General features: G+C 37.6%; 1 protein-coding gene across 1 annotated transcript; it reads right to left on the bottom strand.

Annotated features, from left to right (window-relative positions):
- Window positions 1–113: 113 nt before the first annotated feature.
- On the bottom strand, window positions 114–7,881 carry ppp1r16a (protein phosphatase 1, regulatory subunit 16A). The gene is made up of 10 exons (XM_030123468.1): window positions 7,604–7,881; window positions 7,069–7,139; window positions 5,835–5,980; window positions 5,500–5,603; window positions 5,131–5,255; window positions 4,832–4,957; window positions 3,624–3,699; window positions 3,255–3,384; window positions 3,003–3,162; window positions 114–1,882 (listed from the first exon to the last, which is right to left on the bottom strand). Exons 1-10 carry the CDS (start codon window positions 7,848–7,850, stop codon window positions 1,355–1,357), a joined length of 1,713 nt encoding a protein of 570 aa, XP_029979328.1. The 5' UTR covers window positions 7,851–7,881; the 3' UTR covers window positions 114–1,354.
- Between the last annotated feature and the right edge of the window lie 12,699 nt (window positions 7,882–20,580).

The following is a 20,580-nucleotide window of genomic DNA, read 5'->3' as shown; positions in this document are numbered from 1 at the left end:
AGAAAACATGGAGGGTTAGAGTATAAAATGTCCAGCAGACAAATTTCACCACAAGGGGAGGACATCCAGTCAAAACCTCTTCAGAACACCTGCATTAAGAAAAGACAAAAATCTTTCACGAAAACATAATATTTTTTATATTTTGTTTTTTTTTTTTAAACAGGGCTCAGTAAAAATCAATAATACAAGTGAAATGCAATAGACAGAGTGCACTGACAGTACATCATGTTGGAGTCCAAGTCTGATGGATTATTTTATCCCACTAATTTACATGTGGGACTTTGTGCAAGCATTGCAAACCTTTATTACATCTGACATCTTACGAAGGCACCGACCTTTGATAAATTAGTGACAAGTTTTCTTGGTTTGACGATAAAACTATATATCACTTTTATAATTCCAGTAACACAAGAACATCTAGCCCTCACACTTCTTTAAATATCTTTATAAAACATGATCTAGATGCTGTATCTCATATTCACTATCAGAATAAATAAGATGATTCCTTTTAGAAGAAAAGTACAAATACTGATAGAAAAGTAGAAATCTAGAAGTCATGATGATTGTCTGAGTAAATTACCCATTAATTTACAAAGAGTATTACCTCTCGCGGTTTTTTAGAGGAACTCTTAATTTAGAAAGTGGACCATTACAAAAACTGAAATGTGGCTTTTTTTGTGCATGGAAAAAATAAAATAAAAATCACTGAGCTAAATTTTACAAAAAATGTTTACACAATGTAAAGAACAGCTTTACTGTGTACTGAATTTCTCATAATCAAGTAGCTATCCCAACCATAAAAAAAAACTTCCTTATAATGGATGAAAATAGATCATGTACCTTTTCATAGCAGTCATTTACCAAAGAAAATAACTTTTACTTCATTTACTCATCATCTTCTTAATGTAAAACTGTAATTCATTTCCACTCTGCTTTCATTTCCATGTCATTCTAATTTTTTTTTTAAACAAAACATCACTGTGCAGAAGCTGAGTAAATTACTAAAGATGAGTATAATGATGAACATTGAGGCTGATTAAATCAATCGTTTGCTCATAAACATGATAAAATCTTGTCATCTTCTTTGTGTAGCAAGATAGACAGCACTCAGTCCAGTAAAAAAGCAACTGGGGGACACGGGACATTCTCGTGTCACATATGGATCAGGTTTGAATAAACACAGCAAGCACTTCAGTTCTCTGAAACGCTTTGTAGATCCACCATCCTTGGCATGTGGCCTTCAAGACTACTTTCAGCAACAGATCTGTCTTTTTCAATGGTTTTTGCCACTTTGGAGTGTAACATACCCAGTCATTTCTCTGTAGGCAGTTATGTGTGTTTGTAAGCAGCGTCTCTACATGAGTCCACAGCAAGGCTCCTTATTGTTCGACTGTTCCTCTTCAGGGGCTCGGAGTTTCAGCAGCGGAGGATCTCCGCTGGCAGGGGTGAAGTACACCTGGCTGGGGGAGGCTGCCTGCTCTATACTGGGTGTCTGCTGGGGCTCCTCACGAGTTGTAGCATCCCCTGGTGTAGCAGGAGGCTCTTCCTCTAGGGGAGGGGGCAGGGGGGGCTGGGGGGCTGGATACTTGTTGAGCTTGGCAGCTGCCCTCTGTCGTTTCAGGTCAGCTAAAGTGTGGTGAGACTTCTCTTTACTCATACCGTCTGTGCCATCACCCTCTGCAGACCCAGGCACTAAAGCGGCTTCAGAGGCAGAGCTGAGCTGGTAGGAAGCGCTCCGATCCATGATCCCTCCACTGCTCCACACCTCACCTGGCACAGAGGAGGCCAGAGAAACAGATGTCTCCCCATTCCCTATGCTTGACATGATTTTTCTGTCTGCAGCCTCCAGTTCTTCTAAACGTGATACGGCTCCACCAGCAATCTCACATTCAAAGAGAACATTCAGTTAGTGTCATCAGGATCAATGTGTTGACTTCTCTGATTAATTCTACAAAACAAAGGCATGCATGGTGGCTGACTTATGACCAGTGAGCTGAATTCTACTGCTGGCCTCAGTGTTACTAGTGTAATTTCATGGCTTGGTGGAAACATCAGTGTTAATGTTTCTTACACTCACACCCAGCAGAGCTTTCTGCTATAGACTGAAATAAAACAGACGGTGACTGTGATGCCAACACTGTACATGGCTGTATATGCGTAGATTCAGCTGATAGTTAATGTAAACATTCTGCTCTTTCTCAGTAGCAGGCTAAATATAAAGAAAGACTGAGGCGAATTGTTTTCTCACCATGAAAAAGATTAATCATTCTAAACTACTAACAGAATATTTCCTTGCTGATTTTAGTCTTTTAACGTTGTGGATCTGTAGAAATTCAATTAGTACTTGCAAATGGAACACATTTGTTAACAAATGGGCCTTACTAGAAAGACTTCTGTTTTTTTTTTATTTTTATTTTTTTTATTTCAGAGATTAAACATAACGTATTGCACACTTTTAATGCCCCTCAGCCAAATATAGTGTAAAATTCTGTTGAAAGGTACTGCCCTGTAATTTACATTAGATTGTCTTTGTGGAAATTTGGTGCAGAAATCTCAAATGCATTTTTCAGATAATGCGATTACATTGTTGAAAGGACATGTCGCCATTTGACCTTAAAAAAGTAGGTTAAGGTCACCTACTTTCAACAGGCTTCTGCTCCATGCCAAGATGCATCCACAATATAAATTTGGTGCAGATATGTCAACGCATTCTTCAAATAATGCAATTACGTTGTTGAATGGATAGACAGACAGACAAGCAGGCGACAAAACAATTACAATACCCCTTCGGCCCAAAGTTGGCCAAGGGGTAGAAACGGTAATTAAATTTTAATATACTTTGCATATTAACTGCACTAAAAAATTATAGCAAATTATGTGATTTATTGTTATTTTTTGGTTGGTCAACAGTCGCTCATACACAATAAAATGTGTGAAACTGTGAAAAAAAAAATTGTGATCATGCTAAAAATGTTCCTATGATCCATGTTTGGGGTTCTCACCATGGCTTGCAGGTGTAGCTCATTGTCTGTCTGTCTGTCCTCATCGTCGTCTTGTGGCTCTGGCTGTCTTCCCCGCTCCTGCCACACCATGGCCTCCTTATGGTGCTCGCGTCGGTACAGACTGGAGCGTTCATTCACACTGACCCGACGCACCACCTTCCTGTATCCACAAACAGAAGGGATGGAACAGTGAGAACCAAACTGCTGCATCTCTTTGTAAACATGTTCCTTTGACTGTTTTCATCCTCTTACCCTCTGCTGCCAGTACTAGATGCTCGTCTCTGCAGTGTTCCCTTCTGTCGATCCTGGCTCTTCATGATGGCATCGTGTTTGTGCTTCAGGTCCATCAGTTTGGCTCGAACTTCCTCATCCATACATACGTCTAAAAAAGAGCAGCATCAGTGTTTAGAGAGTTTAGACACTGGAAGTTGAAACGTTAAGACTCTAAATGGGTTGTTCAATTTGGAAGACAGATCTTTTACACTTAGATATTCAGTACATACAACAAAAACATGACGATACAACATGACAATGTTGTTAATATTTTAATGTGAAAACTATCATACATCATACCATTAGAAAAGTGTAATGTTTTCTGTTAAACACTGTAAAAGGACTTACCCACGGGCGTCTCATCTAGAGAAGACTTTGCATTTAAATTTGCTCCATGGGCCACCAGCAGTTCCACAATTTGGATCTGTAAAACATATATATTTAAAACAGAGGATCAGTTAGACCACAGGTGTCAAACATGTGGCCCAGGGGCAAAATCCGGCCCGCCTAAGGGTCCAATCCGGCTCCTGGGATGAATTTGTGAAATGCAAAAATTACACTGAAGATATTAATCATTTCAGTTCAGGTTCCACATTCAGACTAATTTAATCTCGATGGCACATCCCCCAGTCTCATAAAATCATCAGGTGGTACTTCTAACGGATTATCTTAGTTTCACTGACGACAATGGAGTTGAATAGTTTCTTGAGTAATTTACTGGAAAAATATGCAGTTTTTTTTTTTTTCTAATTCTGCTCTGGAAATGAAATTATCACAAACATGATGGACAGCATGGATGGATGACATACAAAGAAGTAATGCGGAATGCTCCAACCCATAACTGATAAATTGTCTTAACTACAGTGAAAAAATACTGAATAGTTTTTCCAGTTAGGCCCCAGAAACAAAATAGTGACAGATGACCACAACAACCCATACTTTACTAAAACATACAGGCCTCTAGAATTGAACTCAAATTAAATCTTGAACTGAAATAATAGCTCATATACCATTTAGTGTCTGACTAAATTATAATGTTTTATCTGAAACAACACTAGGTGATCAAACCTTACAGTCATAACTATCAAAAAAAGACCGGTATACCTATGGACAAAAATGTTAAAAGAATCCTTTGACACCAAGTTGTTGATCTTCCAAAATGTTGTCACCTTGAGACCAAAAAGAGAAATGTGCTCCCTCCTTGGGAATCAAAGTTACAAACATATATCGTGAACTGACTTATATCATGTTACTTTAATCTTGTTGCATCTTTCACATCACTCTCATCTTGTGCCTTTTACAGAGATGTAATCTTTTTTATAACTTTTTTCTTATTTTTGTGTCATGTCTTTTACATTGTCGGTCTTGTTTCATCATTTTCACTTCATTACATCTTTTTCAACTGACATCTGTTCTCTCACTTTAACATGGCATTGTTAAAGCCAACATTTACAAATTCTTCAATGTCACACTCTTCTATTTTAATTGAGAAAATGAACTCGCGCATCATATTATTGCTAATGTACTGTGAATTTCTATTTGATTGCAGCACTAACCTGTCCCCAGCAGGCGGCAGCATGGAGCGGCGTCCATCCATCAGAGTCCTTCACTTCAACCTGAGCTCCGTGCTCCAGCAGCTGCTCCGCCACAGTCATATATCCATTAGCAGATGCTATATGGAGCTGGAAGAGAAAATCCACACATTAAAGAGACATGTTGATTGAAATTTGTCCTAAATGATCTAAATGTATTAGGAGCGATGTATTATTGTGGCAGGTTGAAGAGATTTCTCCAGATTTTTCAGAGATGTTTATCTAGAAAAATCTCCCCTCCAGTTGTGTTGTCTCTTGCTCACCAGTGTTGCTCCATTATCATCCTGAGCATTTAGGTCTGCTCCGCTTTGGAACAGTGGCTGAATGTCAGCCAGCATAACCTTCTCTTTAGCCCCTCGGCATTCATCTATACGGTCCTGAGTTATCCCTGCACATGTTAAAATATACATAAACAAATAAAGGCAGAATAAGAAAAAGACACATATTACCTGATTGTTTTTGTTTTTATATTAAATTATAAATCTGAGGCAAGTGAAGACACAATGTTATGCATCTGCATTCTTCCTGAAAATTTAACAGTGTTTCACAGAAAAGAAAACTATGTAAAATATCTTATTTTTCATAACTAAAACTTTGTGACTTTAGCTTCTCATATGGCTGAATTTACTAACCGTGTTCAGCCATAACCATCTCCAGCAGCTCAAGGGTGGCCTCGTCCTCACAGAGGTCATAGGGCATGTTGCCGTCAGCATTTACTGCCAGCAAGTCAGCTCCACTAGAAGCATGCATACACAGACACACAAATGCAAGCACATGTATATACTAATATGCAAAGGAAACCGCAACAGAGTACGAGTGACACTCCTTAATGCGCTCAGCCAGTCAGGAATATTACTACATTTGCAAAGTGTGTTTAAGTCAGGCTTCTGTCGGATTTGTTTATGTAAACTACATAGTCTTGGCAACCTTTAGACGAGAAATAAATTGAAATTATGGTAAAACTCACGCCTGAATCAGGAGCTGCACCAGACCTGTGTGTCCACAGGTGGCAGCAGCGTGCAGTGGCGTCCACAGCTCACTGTCACAGGCATTCACACATGCACCAGCATCCAGCAGGCACTGCACTATCTCCACAAAGTCATCAATACAGCACTGAAAAGACATAGGTGATAAGGATGTACATGAAATTAATATACATATGCATGCAAAAAAAAAAGTACAGATAGCATCTAGAACAGCCACAAACCAACATAATAACACTGGGGTTAATAAATAAAACAGTACAGGCAAACGATAATTAAAAAGAAGAATTCACTCATGCATGAGCTCAATGGAAGCTAATACACTGAATGTACTGGCAGGAAAAAAAAATGTGCATGCTGGGCCAGCTCTCTACTGTGTAAACACATGTTTTCCAGGGGAAAGAGCAGAGTCAACTACTTCTAGAAAGAGTTCCTCTATGAATGCAAATACTTTTCACAAGTTTATAGCAGTATGAGTAAGTGTTACCTTGTAAAGTGAAATCAAAAGAACACAACAGAGCAAAGAAAAGAAGAGAAGAGATGAAGTGACCTTTAAAGTTAGAAAGTCCTAGATTTGTCGGTTTGAGACTTCAAAAGATGAGATGTGAGCCCTGTTATAGTTCGTTCTTGGTCTGACTGCAAAGGAATGCAAGCCAAAGTAAGCTGGCATATTGGCCTTCTGACTAAAATAGTGGGAATGAATCAGAGTGCTCATGTAAACTAACTTGTGAGAAGTTAAGAGTTAGACAAAATAAAAGCAAACAGTCATTAGAGAACTTAATGCTGGGACACACAACATAAAATACACATAATGGCTGCACAAAAGGTGATCTGTCTTGTTAAGGACAGTCATGACCTGTAGTATAAAACTGTGCAGGTGACCTCATACCAAACTGTAAGGCTGGGAGTGGATGAACTGTTAAATATGCAGGGGTGGGTTCTTCTGCATGTAAGGCAACAGACATTAATGCTGCTTAAATATGATGCAGTGGGCAGTTCGCATGTGGAATTCTGTTACAACCTCATATGCTTCTGAATATAAACCTGTAGATCATTTTCAGATGCAGGAAACTGAGAATGCTTTCTGGATAATTAATCCCACATGATGATTTTGAAGGTGATGAGGGAGCAGATTAATCTAATAGAGCCATGAAGAGTACATATGGAGAGCAGGGACAAAAGAATCCAGAGTTTAGCTTCTCAAAATGTTTTGTTTACCTGATGTAAGGCTGTCAGTCCGTCCTCATTGAACAAATCTGGGCTGACGCCGCTGTTAAGCAGTTCCCTCACTAAAAGAAGCACACACAGCATTATGACTGCACCTGGTAGAGTCCTTTCCACAAAAATGTAATAACGCTTAGCACTTATATCTGCCCACCCTAAATAGATACCAGTTTGGAGTGGGTACGTGTGTACAGGTTAACAAGGAACTATAAGAGATTTGCTGCTATAATTAGACTTGAGCCGGCAGTGGACAATAAGGCTATTGACAACAAAATACCAAGGCTGTTACAATTAACATGTGACGTATCCAGTGTGAATTATACATGAATCACTTCTGGAAAGGCCGATGAGTGAGGTTGAGAAAGCTCTGGCTCAGTGTTTGGCTTGATGCTCTGAAATCTTAAATCATATCTTCCTATACTGGATTCCATCCAATATTTATACTTCAATGATTTGATAATGATGGATTTTTGGCGTGACATTACAGTGTTATTGTGTGTGTTTCAACTTTACACAGGTCTCTGCTTACCTTCTTGCACGTCATTGCGTGCAGCTGCATCTAGCAGGGTTATGGCATTGGAGAATTTCACTTTGGATGTACGTGGCTTTTTCTTATCTGCCTTAGCCCTTGATCCTCGCGCTGCATCCTTTTCCATCTGCGCCCAAGCCTTCAACTGCTGCGCCCGCCGCTTCTGGGCATGCTTCAGGCGTTCAGTGGCGCTCAAACGACCGACCGTGGCCATCTCAGCCAACAGCTCACCGTGATCTGCTGCCATACCACCAACCCTGTGACTGGTTACAGGGGCTTAATTTGTATAATCCTATTTCTCGTAGTTCAGACTTTTCTATCCAAAATTAAGGCTTCTGAAATTCTCACACGCCCCTTTTGTGTCTTATAAAAGGCTGTCCTGTCAGGCCAAGCAGGCCTATATGACAGCCTGTATGACACTTACAGAGGTTAGTAGTTTGCACAAAAAGACCCTGTAAAATATGTCAAAAAACAGAATGTTCATGCAAACTGGAAAAAAAGTCCAAAATATGTTGTATCTAACCAACGTATATTATGATATTAGGTGATAAATAATGCCATGACTTGTAGCAATGTCTCTTTCCCATTTTTCAGATAGAAATTCTTATCTTGCCAAAGACAAAATGTGGGAGGTAAGTGTCCGAAATCCAACCATCCAAGCTGTGGTCTGGAACCATCTACCAGTCCTCCCATCCATGTCATGTGTGGCAACTTAGACAACGATCCACTAGTAGAAAAAGTCAGAGAGAAAATCAGAAAACAGCCAGAGGCGTAAAGTCAAACCACACTCCAGGTTTGAGGTTCCATCCCAGCTTCTAGTCCACGGTGGCAGTGACTACGTCCAAGACTCAGAGGAACAGGTCTATGAGAATCCATAGTGGTGTATACAGGACAGATGACAACAGCGGTAAATGATAAATTCCAGAAGAGCAATAAAATGGGGCACTAACAGGATCCAAACAAGGCCTATTCCAGTTATTGTTGAGTGACAGCATTCAGATATCCACTGGTGGTGATTGGAGGCTTTCCAGTCAGCTTCCTGTTTTGTGTACAAACTGGTCTTCAAAGGGAGAAAGTTGTGCTTAACGGTTCTGCCTCCTGTCTGCAACTGTAGGTAAAGACAAACAGAGAGAGAGAAACAAGGCAGGAAGAGAAACTGTGAGTGCTGTGTTACAGTGTAATGTGCACACACTACTCTCCTAATCCTGTTATCTTTAACCCCTGAGCTCCTTCCCCCTACTCCCTCCTCTCCCACTCCTCTTCCAAGGATATCTGAGACGCTGGGACGCTTTTCATTAATGATTGACATACACTGCAGCTCAACACACACTTTTGATGCTGACGACATACAGGTAGACTGAGAAAGTGATGTTGTGGAAGTAGTTACATAGCTGCTATGTGACAGGTTTCAGTGCAAGTGCTAACCCTGGCAACCTCGGTCAGAGGATTGCTCTTATTAGCTTTCGTTAACTTCCCAGGTGAGTTCGGTGGCTCTCTCACACCCGGCTCTTTCCAGGCTACTCATTTATTATTTAGACCTGGGCCTGTGAGCGCTGAGAGGAAGGTCAACTAGAGGCACTCAGTGAGATAGAGAGTGACTGACAAGACAGAAGGCCACAAACACTGCAACATGCAGCCGGCTGCCTGAAAAGGTGGGCGGTGGGCTGAACAAAACACCCCATAAGTCAACTGATTAGACAGGAACATGGTAATTAGCTGAATGTTTGTATGTCACTCAATTTTAATGAGATTGTTTTAAGTACCAGGTTAAAACTTGTCTGTTTTACGATTGATTTTTCTCCAAGAACCTCTGAAAACTCCAAGATACTGAAGGCAGACTTGACTTCCATAAGCCCAATTCCTCTATTTGGAGATATGTGTTACTCATTGGTTTCTTCATCACGCTTTCCTACTATTTTTAAGATAAGTGACTTGTCACCCTTTGTCACAAGCTACAATGTAAGGATTTCCTTAAATTGGTGCAGAAGTTTAACACTTCCCCACCGACTACCAGGCCTCAACAAGCATAGTTTACACAAACAACACAAACATGAACACCTGAACTTGGAATGCACTGAGAACGAATGAATTTTAGTTCACTTATAACGTCAGTGATCCACAAGGTGACTTTCTGTACCCGGTCTTCCTCCCACGAGAAAAAGATATGGCATCCAAAGTCCATGTTCATTTCAAAAGGTCAAAAGGAAACAATCTTGTTAAAGGAACAATTGGGGCGAGGTCAAAACGCCTGAAGAATGACATGTTTGCTGAGAGTTAAGAAATGGAAGGAGAAAAAAAACAACTTTTTGTGGTATTTTAAGGGGATTTGAAGGGTAAAAGAATTTGAGAAATCACTGCAGGAGCAGAAGTATTAGAGCACTACTAACAAACAGAGATCAGTAGAACAAAGCAATGACTCTTATTTACTTAAACATTTTTTTAACAACTGTATATCTAATGAGGCTTTATTTTCTGCTCATACTCTGTTATTGCTCCTGACAGACTTTATCAGTAAATGACACTGCCACATGTTCAATATAGTGGTCAGATATAAAACAAAAATCATAGACTGGGCCATTTTGTTTAGGAGCCAAACACTTCAGACATTTACCACATGTAGCATACATGCATTGTACATGTACCTTCTGTTTTAATTTAACATTGTAGATCCTAGAGGTAGGAATTTTAAGTATAAGTGCTCTAATGCCTTACACAGATTTGTAATATTACACTTTAGATTACCTTCATTGTTGCTGCCTTCTAGAGGAACTGGACATTCAACAATGAATCTGATCATAATAAAACTAGGCTAGTTCATGGTTTTAATAGCTACCCAGAACACACTGTCTCATCTGACAGTGCTGCACCTTTTACTCTGCAAAAAACTGGATAGTGATGTGTTATTGTGGCATACTGGACATGTTAAAGTGATTACATGACTTTTCAAGGACAGCTCACCGGTATTTATTTAATATAGGAAAAAAACACAAACACCAAAAACACGTTCTTAATAAGAATTCGTCTAAGCCGTCGAAATGTCTAAGCCTTTACCTAAATGTCAACAAATAAACACTCCTTCAAGCTGTCATTTAACTCACTGGGAGAACAGACTAATACTGACAACAACTTAAATATGGCACAACAGACTTAAGTGATGATGATTTAGCTATGGTAGATTACACCTGTTGCCTGTGTAATGTTTGTACATTAGACTAGCTCTTCACTTTGCAGGAGGTGGGTATATAGACACTTAATGGGGTCATTGGTTAGGTAATAGCAATGGTAATCAGGCCGGCTCATTACATAATATACAAGTTAAGAAAAACTGTCAAGCAGATGAGCTTATAAATTCGGATCCACTTTGACAGATGCATTCACATGCATCAAATGTCCTTATTTTCTTAGTTATAATTTACATGTTTAAGCCCATACACTTTACATACACAAGGGACAGGAGAGTGTTTCCTGATTACCGTCTTGGCAACAGGAGTCAGGTAAGTAAAATCTCAGCCAAAGCCAATTAGCGGATGGTATCAGGGAAATGGGGCTGAGGCAGAGACACTACAATGTTTACTCCTGCATCAAGGCACAGAGACACCAAGAATGCCTCTTTCTTCATTTCATCAAAATCCCACACAAAAATATCACTGAAAATATGCCAACAATGCAGTGAAGAAGTTAAATTAGCAAGAAGGGAGCGTTTGTTGTTTGACTGATTACACTAGCATCCTTTCTAGACATTACCTTACAAGTAAAACTAACTTAATCTCTCAATACAAGTAACATTTCAATGTGTTGTTTACCTCTAGATAAGTCATATGTGTGTGTATCTGCACATACCCACTTTATGTAGGACACTTGGTCCCTATGGATGACAGCCCTCACTCCCTGTCTGTGTAAACCAATACTGATCACATGTGTTTGTATCATTCCCCGAAAGTCAAAGAGTGCCATGTGTCCCTTTTTAATCTTACTTTCTCTAAACTATAGCCTTTCACTTCAGCTTGGACTGACCTGGTACACACATGATATCTACAAATGCCTTGAAAATGCTGGTAGTATTAAACAATCAATGAAGAAAACATATTTAATATTCTATTTTAATTTCCTCTTTGAGGCTCTCCTCTGATGAATTAAGTTCCTACATTTATGACGATGCTACAACAGCCTTGTGATTGAGACTTAGAGAGGGGAAAAGAAGACATGAGGTGATTTATTGTATGTAAACCTTACTAGCAGCACAGCAAAGACCAGTGAAAAATACGATTGAATATTTAGCGTGTTTGGAAAAATGTCCCTGCATCAATCTAACATTTGTAGACTTTTTCCACCTAATGACCTAACAGGAAGGGCTGTCTACAGCTGCTACAGCAAAGAAACTCTCTCATTCAACCACTGGAATGAATAGACTACTATGAATAAAACACACCTACACTGTAGCTCATACATTCATCAAAAGGGCGGTACCTAAATGAATCAGCTGTGCAGGAACACAACAGAAAACACATCTCCTGCTCAGCCTCAAATCTGGCTACGCTGCAAATAGCAAAACAGCACTACCATCACACAGCTGTTGTGCATGTCCAACATCCTGGTGGGATATTTTTGTTGTGACCTGCTGGACCACCTCACTCATTCAAACCAACAACGCTGAGTCAATTCAGCTTGATGATTCGGGAATGATCCCGTTTGTTATCTGTACTGATGCCAAGTGACCTAATCTGCCTGTAAACTACAGTAAAAGGTTGGTTTTTGCCTCTGTGACAGAAATAGAAACAGAATGAGAAAGATTACAAGAGAGGCAAAGGGGGGAGAATAGGCTTGTGAATACACAGAATAAGTCGTATCATGTGTATAGGTTTGAGCAGCTCCTTATAATCACTCAGAAATCTCAGTAATGCCACCCAGTTGCAAGAGGAAGCAGAACATAAGAAGCTATGAGAAAAGAATAGCACAGGAGGCAGAGATATAGAGGTATAAACAGACACAGAGTCACTGCTTTATCTGGAGAACAGGATACAAAATGACAGGGCAGGAGGATGTGGAGGCAAGAATGCAAAGGAGATAGAGAACGTGAGGAGGAGGAAGGATGGGGAGGAGACAGAAAAAACTACTATTACTCCTCTGAGTGCTCCTAAGCAGGAAGTGAGGACATAAATGGTGCTAGATTGTATGTATTTGACATCCTCTTGCAGAATTTCTCACATCTTAAAATACAGACATGTCTCACCTTACCCAGCTCTCCAAGAAAACACCAAGAGACAACAAATAGGAGCAGATAAAGAAAGGGAAATCCAAATGAGAGAGACACAACAGGGACCAGACTGTAAGGAATACAGGGTGATCTTACTGAGGCATTTGAGCTGCTGGAATTATCTGATCACAAAGGAAAAACTATAATAGGATTATGAAGCCATATTGTAATACCTGCCTCTGGTTACAGATTAGGTTAATGTCTTTGTCCTTCAACTGTATATAATTAACTAATGAGATTACTTATTGTTTCTGCAACTGAGGATGTACTGAATGTAAATTCTGTCAGTGTGAGGTCAAATGTAAGCTCACTTCCAGATCTGATATCAACACCATGCCAGAAAACCTATACACTCAAATCACAATGTGTATGACCCTTGTCTACGCCATGGCAAATATTTGACATTCATACTAAGGAGTTGCTTTTGTAGACATACTTTAACCAAACATAGGAATAGTCTACTTGTGAACAGTGCTTGCAAGTGTAGTTTGACAGACATAAAAAGGAGGTATATTTAGATGTCACATCAAATACACAGTGATCTACCATGTATATGAAGAAAACATTATCATTTTCTCTTTTAAAAGAACTTAACATCAAATTTACAAAGGATGGTGGTATGCAGACATGATGTGCTTTAGTAGAATCATAGAGATGAATACATACTACTAGGTTGTCATGTTTATGCCACATTGTTTCACACCTGCAGTAAAACACCAGAGCTTTTACAGTATTGTGATCTTTAGTCTGTATTATAAAAATGCCATACACATCTATACACCACTGATGATAATGACAGGACTTTGTACTTGTTATCACTATTTAGTGTCATATATTAATCACGTTAAAAGGTAAAACTTTAGATCCACCCCCTAACTTTTCACCTAATCTGTTACAGCTGTTCTAAATGATTATATCATCACGATAAATGTGGATGCTTTTATCCCGTGCTGTTGAATGATTACCTGTGGGTAGCAGATTAGCTAACCTAGCGGTCCACGGCAGGTGGCTAGTCTGACAGGTAACCCACGGGAAGGACTGCACTTCAACATGTTACCTGGCTTTGTTATCATCATCCGAAGACAGATAAAAGTACCACCTAAAACTATATACTCAACACACACTTTTAACTCTAACTGTAATAATATTCACACACCTGTTGAGCGGTGCTAACCCCGTCTCCGATGCTAATCTAGCCTCAGGTTAGCTTGCTTCCAGCTACGCGTCAGTGTTGAGTTGAATTAACTAAACGTTGCGTCGCTCCAAAAAAAAACTTAATTTAACTAAAACAAGTAGATTTAACCCGAGTAATACTACCAATGTTGAAATGTCACTACGAGAAATAAAACGTCAGTACCGTACCTGTAGAGCTGGCTGTCTGCAGGAGCTCCTGGAAAGGTCCGACAGAGTGAAACTGAATCAGCTGCTGTCCGCGGCTCCAGCTCCAGCCAGACCTCAGGGAAATGCTTCACCATAACAACCGGACCTGCGCCCTCCTCCGCCGGCCTGCGTCCTCCACCAGGGGGCGGCAGTCTGCACACTGTGGTGCATGTGGAGGGTGGTCGGACAGTTTCCAAATGAAGTGCATTTCAGTTAGTAGTTAACTCATAAAGACCCAGTACTACTTTTGTAGCAGTTCTAAAATATTTTTTTCTAAATTTAACTTTTCTTAAGCATTTATCACCATGTATTCTAATATTATCTGTATTTTGTGTTTTTTTCAGTGAACATCAAGTATTGTCCTATATTTAATTTACTGATCATGTAGCTATTCATTAAAGCTGAGATTAAAGTTGAGAGATATTCTATCAAAAACAGAAAAAACTGAAAAAAAAAGTGACTTTTTCAGCAAACTCTCTCATTAACTGAACATAAACCCAGTGTGTCCTTCCACTGTCATTGATCCAACTCCATGCTATATGTATAAAATATATACATCATTAGAGCTGTATATATATATATATATATATATATATATATATATATATATATATATATATATATATACATACATATATATATATATATATATATATACATACATATATATATATATATATATATATATATATATATATATATATATATATATATATATATATATATATATGCATTATTTGTAATATTGATAATTTCTTCTTTTCCTTATTCTTGCATGGAGCAACTGTAACTACATAATTTTCTCTGGCATTAAAATATTCTGAATATCCTCCTAAGACCCAGCAATGCATTTTTGTCCTCTGTAGGGGACAAATATTTGGCAGTTTTATTTTAAAAATGATGTCCATTGCAAAGGACATTTCATTAAAAATATATAGAAATAATTTAAAATATGTATCTGAAAAAAACAGTTGCATTATGCAGTTTCCCTTCAAGACAACTGTTAATGTAAAAAATCCAAAACTTTCCCCTTCCTGGGTCTCAGGAGGATATAGAAATCAGAATCAGAAAAGAATCCTGAATCTGAATATAGTAATGATAACAACAATAAATAAATAAATGGCCACAACAATATTATTCTTGTCATTACTTTCCGTATTTCCTGTATTGTTCATTTGATAATATTTGTCTAGTACATACTGTACACATTGCTTGATCGAATAGTGTTTTTATTGTGATACTGTGTTCTTAGAGCTATATAAGTATGTACAAGTATATACATCATTACAGCTATATATATGTAGCCTATATATGTGTAAAATTTGTAATATTTATAGTACTAGGTAGATACTTGCATAGAGCAACTGTAACTACACAATTTCCTCTGGCATTAATTTTTTCTGAATATCCTCCTGAGATCCAGCAATGCATTTTTGTCCTCTGCAGGGGACAAACCTTTGACAGGTTTACTTTAAAAATGCTGTCCATTGCAAAGGACATTCCATAAACAATAAATAAATAAAAATAATTTAAAATATGTATCTGGAAAAAACAGTTGCATATGCAGTTTCCAATCAAGACAATTGTTTAACATAAAAAATCCCAAACTTTCACTTTCCTGGGTCTCAGGATGATATAGAAATCAGAATCAGAAAAGAATTCTTAGTCTGATAAGGAAAGTATACATGAACATATTTATTCAAATAAACTAACAAATAAAATAAATACATAAAACTGCACATCTAGAGCTTATTTATTTTTCCATATTTAACTACTAACTGAAATGCAAAAGTTACTTTAAAAATGCTGTCCATTGCCATATGTTTCACTCCTAAATTTTCATGTACATTTTGCTGTGTAATTAATTTTTTAGATGCATAATTTAATTGATGTCTGTGGCAGAGAGAAGGCTTTACAAAGTAACAAAAAATATCATTGTACTATGGAAAAGACACATTTAAGACTATAACGCAAATGGATTCAGTGTATTAAGGGAGCAGGACAATATAAATATATTGTAAAAAAAGATGAAAACCTTTACTGACAGGCTGAAAATAGCATAAAATGTTGCCAATAAAGTTTGAATGTAATATTTTTTACCTCTTCTCATGAAATTATTATGAATATAATTTATATTAGTATGATTTCTTGATAGATAAAGTGTAATGGGATGGGACTCAGTATGCAATCATGATTGACCTGGATTATTATGTAAAATTAATAAGGAAATAGGCCTATCTCAGGTTAATTTGCACTAACACTATTCAAAAAGTATTACAATATTCTTAACAGTATGGATATATTTTAGTACCATATCTATGAGGGGTTTTTTTTACTCTTAGACTAAATCTACCAAGTAAAATGGATAAGGAAATGCAGCTGTCTCAAGTTACTTTACACATATTCTGCAATCTAGCATAAAACTGGTATATATTATTACAAATAATGGAAAATAAGTGTATGACTGAATGATGAATGAAAAAGTACAGCATAACATTGTTGCACACAGTTTTTACAGTCAAAATGAGGAAATAGAACACTGATCTTACAAAAACAAGTAGGTGTGACATGTGCAAAAGTACCCATAGCCTTGTATAAGACTTGTATTTGCATATTGCACATGTGCAAGTCACAGGATTAATGCCAATTAAATATACGGGAATGCACCACATACTTCTTGACAATAAACTTCTAGGGTGTGTTTGTCTATTCACTTGACAATTCAATCAACACAAGTGTGAACATGTGCTTCTTTAATGCTCCCACATTTCAATATGAATGCAAGTAAGTCAACAAACAACAGGATGATCTTTTAGGAACACTTGTTTTGTATGACCGGTTGCTGGATGCTTAATCCAAAGGAAGCTCCCTGCAGTCTCTGAATCAGCTACTAATTCCCAGAAACAGATACACCATGATGACCCTGTGATCAGCTGACCCCTGCAGTGACCCCAGTCAGCCAACACAGCAGTGATACTCTGCATAGAAACAGCTTGAGTGCAAGGGCCACTGTCAACATCCCTGGTTTTCAGGAGATTATATGAGACAGTACAGAAAATGCAGAATTATCTAGTTATGAAACATTTGGAGGGCAAAGAAAACATACTGACAGACTGAAAGAAGAAGTTGTGTAGCTTGATTTATGAGGTTATGATCATTGTGAGCATCACAAGTGAAACTGTCCAATAAAGATGTCATTAGTCACTGCACTTCTGTTAACCCATAAAGACCCAAACATCCACCAGCGTCCTAAACCATCTACTGATGTAAATTACCTGTTGATCAGCTAATCCTATCAATCCATGTAAATAATGGGTGTAAAATACAGTTTGTCATCTTTTCATGATCATCAGATATGACCCATTTGGACGTTTAGAGGCTCTGTAATGAATGTGGAAACACCGTCATCTTCTACATCATTGATTCACCAGTAAAACCCATGGAGTTGGATAAATGACAGTGGATGGAGACACTTGGTTTATGTTCAGTTAATGATATACAAGGTGGGGAAGCAAAATTTACAATGACCATTTAGTTGTTTTTTCTCAGCAGGCACTACGTCAGTTGTTTTGAAACCAAACATATATTGATGTCATGATCATACCTAACACTATGATCCATACCTTTTCAGAAACTTTTGCCCATATGAGTAATCAGGAAAGCAAACGTCAAAGAGTGTGTGATTTGCTGAATGCACTCGTCACACCAAAGGAGATTTCAAAAATAGTTGGAGTGTCCATAAAGACTGTTTATAATGTAAAGAAGAGAATGACTATGAGCAAAACTATTACGAGAAAGTCCGGAAGATACTATTAAAGAAGAATGGGAGAAGTTGTCACCCGAATATTTGAGGAACACTTGCGCAAGTTTCAGGAAGCGTGTGAAGGCAGTTATTGAGAAAGAAGGAGGACACATAGAATAAAAACATTTTCTATTATGGAAATTTTCTTGCAGCAAATAAATTGTCATGACTTTCAATAAACTAATTGGTCATACACTGTCTTTCAATCCCTGCTTCAAAATATTGTAAATTTTGCTTCCCCACCCTGTATATTACTGAAAAAGTCACTTTTTCTGAAGTTTTCTCTGTTTTTGATAAAATAACCCTCAACTTTAATCTGACCCTTTATGAACATCTATATTATCATTGAATTAAATAAGGGGAAATACATGATTTACACTAAAAAAACACAAATCATAGAGGATAACGTTATAATAAATGGCAATAAATCACTTAAGAAAAGTAAAATATAAAGAAAAAACAATTTTGGAAGTGCCACAAAAGTAGCATTGGGTCTTTATAGGTTAAGTAAATGCTGATTTTTTGTGTAGATATAAAATTAAAAAGCAATCTCTAGTACATCCATACAAAAATAAGGGTGTTTCTACATTTTAATAATAGAACAAATAACTCTATAGCAGCTTAATCAGAATCTACTACTGCCATACAATTAGCCCACAACAGTTCTCTCACTTTCTCTGACCTTTTTTCTCACAGAGGGGCTAAAACTGTATTCACCCCTCTCCACTGAGTATCAGGATGCATCCCAGGACAGCTTAGGAAGGATTTGTCCAAACACAATCAGCCTATGTGAACAGCCTTGTCTTAGATGCTATTCTTTTCATATGGTCCCCCATTCTTCTCATGCATAGCTCACTAATCCAGGCAAAAGCTATTAGCCGGCACTCCAGTAGACAGGAAGTGATAGCTTGTCATTTTATATTTAAATTAGAGTTTTTACACAGTGTACCAACGTGAGAGGGCATGTAAATAGGTTCTAAATATTGTGCGTAATTGCTGACTGTTCACAGACTGGAATTCAGCTGCATTAAATACACCACAGTGCAAGATTTCAAGAAAATCTCCATGTTTACTTTAGGAAAAGTAAAGATTCTGACTAAGTTTTTGGTGAAACCACTAGAGGGGGACACACTTCCTGATTCTGCAGAAGTATATGGATAGAGAAGAAATGCATGCACTGTCAGCCCAGAAGTTGTATTTACTAAAATGTTTTAATTACAATGTTAGAATGATTTCAGTTTTATTCCATTACTATAAAATGTTCAGTATATTCTACTAATTTATAGACATAGTCGAAAGTACAAAAACAGCTGAAGTTGAATGGATTTAAGTCACTCAGTTTTAGTCATGACCACATCTTTTTATCTGTGCATTGCATTGTGGGTATTGTTCATGTTGTTGTAAATGTGTTCTTTGTCTGTGCAGAGGTTCAGCGAGGTGGTGGTGTTAGTGTTAATTTGAACTGAATGTGTGTATGTTAGTGTTTATTGGCCTTTTTGTGTTTGTTTTTGTATTTTTGTAGAGCTGCACCATGAGTCAGAGCCAAAGGAAGAACTATGGATTTACTGTTCAACTTTTCATATATCTCAAACTTATGCCAGATGAAAATCATGTCCTGTGCCAGCAAATGATAGTGAGCTAATTTCTATCCATGCTGGAATATAGTAAGTTTAGTAATTATACAAAGCAAATTATATTGCAAAAAAATTTAATTTAAATCAATTTGGAATTGAGTTGAATGAACTGATGAAATAAAGTCTAATGATTGTACAAAACAGTTGACATTGCAATAAATTTAAAGTTGAATGAACTTGGCATTTAGTGTGTTGTACTTAAAATAGCAAAACCATTCAAATCAAGCATTTAACTTTAATACACTCAAGTTTTCATTACTCATCACTTCATTTTTTTTAAGGCAACGAGTTACCTGAGATTTTTTAAGTAAACTTAACTATCCGGTCTTACAGTGCAGACGCAAATTGCAACAGGTGAAGGGAGTTAGATCTGAAATACAAATATCTCAAAAGCCACAAACTTATATGGTGAGTTGTATCTGCCTGTTCTTTTGTCATATTTTTACTTTTTGTTCAATCTCCCTTTTCTGACTCAGGGAAACGCACAAGAATTCCAATGCGCCTATACTGCTATGTATCTGCAAATGAAAAATAAAGTCTATTCTATTCTATTCTATTCTATTCTATTCTATTCTATTCTATTCTCGTGAGGAGATATTTTTGAAAACCCTGAGACTGAATATACGCAGTTACTTTATGAACAAACTGAGGTAGTTGTTTCTAATTGTTAATTGGAGATAATTAGACTTTATAGTTTTTAAATCAGGTGAACTCATCGTGCGGGTGCATCTCACATCTATGTATGTTAAGATGCATTAATGTTAAATATAATTAATATGGCTTAGATACCATCAAACTTAAAGACAAGCCCAGGCTTTAACCGGTGTTTTAAATGTGCAGTAACGATTAGACAATTAACACAGTGTGGAAAAAACAGGTCTGCGTGTTATTTAGTGTTTATTCTTTG

Source organism: Sphaeramia orbicularis, chromosome 20 (assembly GCF_902148855.1).
Source record: "Sphaeramia orbicularis chromosome 20, fSphaOr1.1, whole genome shotgun sequence".
Lineage (NCBI taxonomy): Eukaryota > Metazoa > Chordata > Actinopteri > Kurtiformes > Apogonidae > Sphaeramia > Sphaeramia orbicularis.
Note: the sequence above shows the minus strand (reverse complement) of the source record. Positions and strands in the feature narration are given on the sequence as shown.

Bases quoted from the DNA above. Each gene is read 5' to 3' on its own strand.
- ppp1r16a (XM_030123468.1), bottom strand. From the start codon at position 7,850: ATGGCAGCAGATCACGGTGAGCTGTTGGCTGAGATGGCCACGGTCGGT. The intron at 7,140-7,603 runs GTAAGCAGAGAC...TGCTTCTTTTAG, and splicing joins ACGCAATGACGTGCAAGAAG to TGAGGGAACTGCTTAACAGC. The intron at 3,385-3,623 runs GTAAGTCCTTTT...GCTCTTTTTTAG, and splicing joins TCTAGATGAGACGCCCGTGG to ACGTATGTATGGATGAGGAA.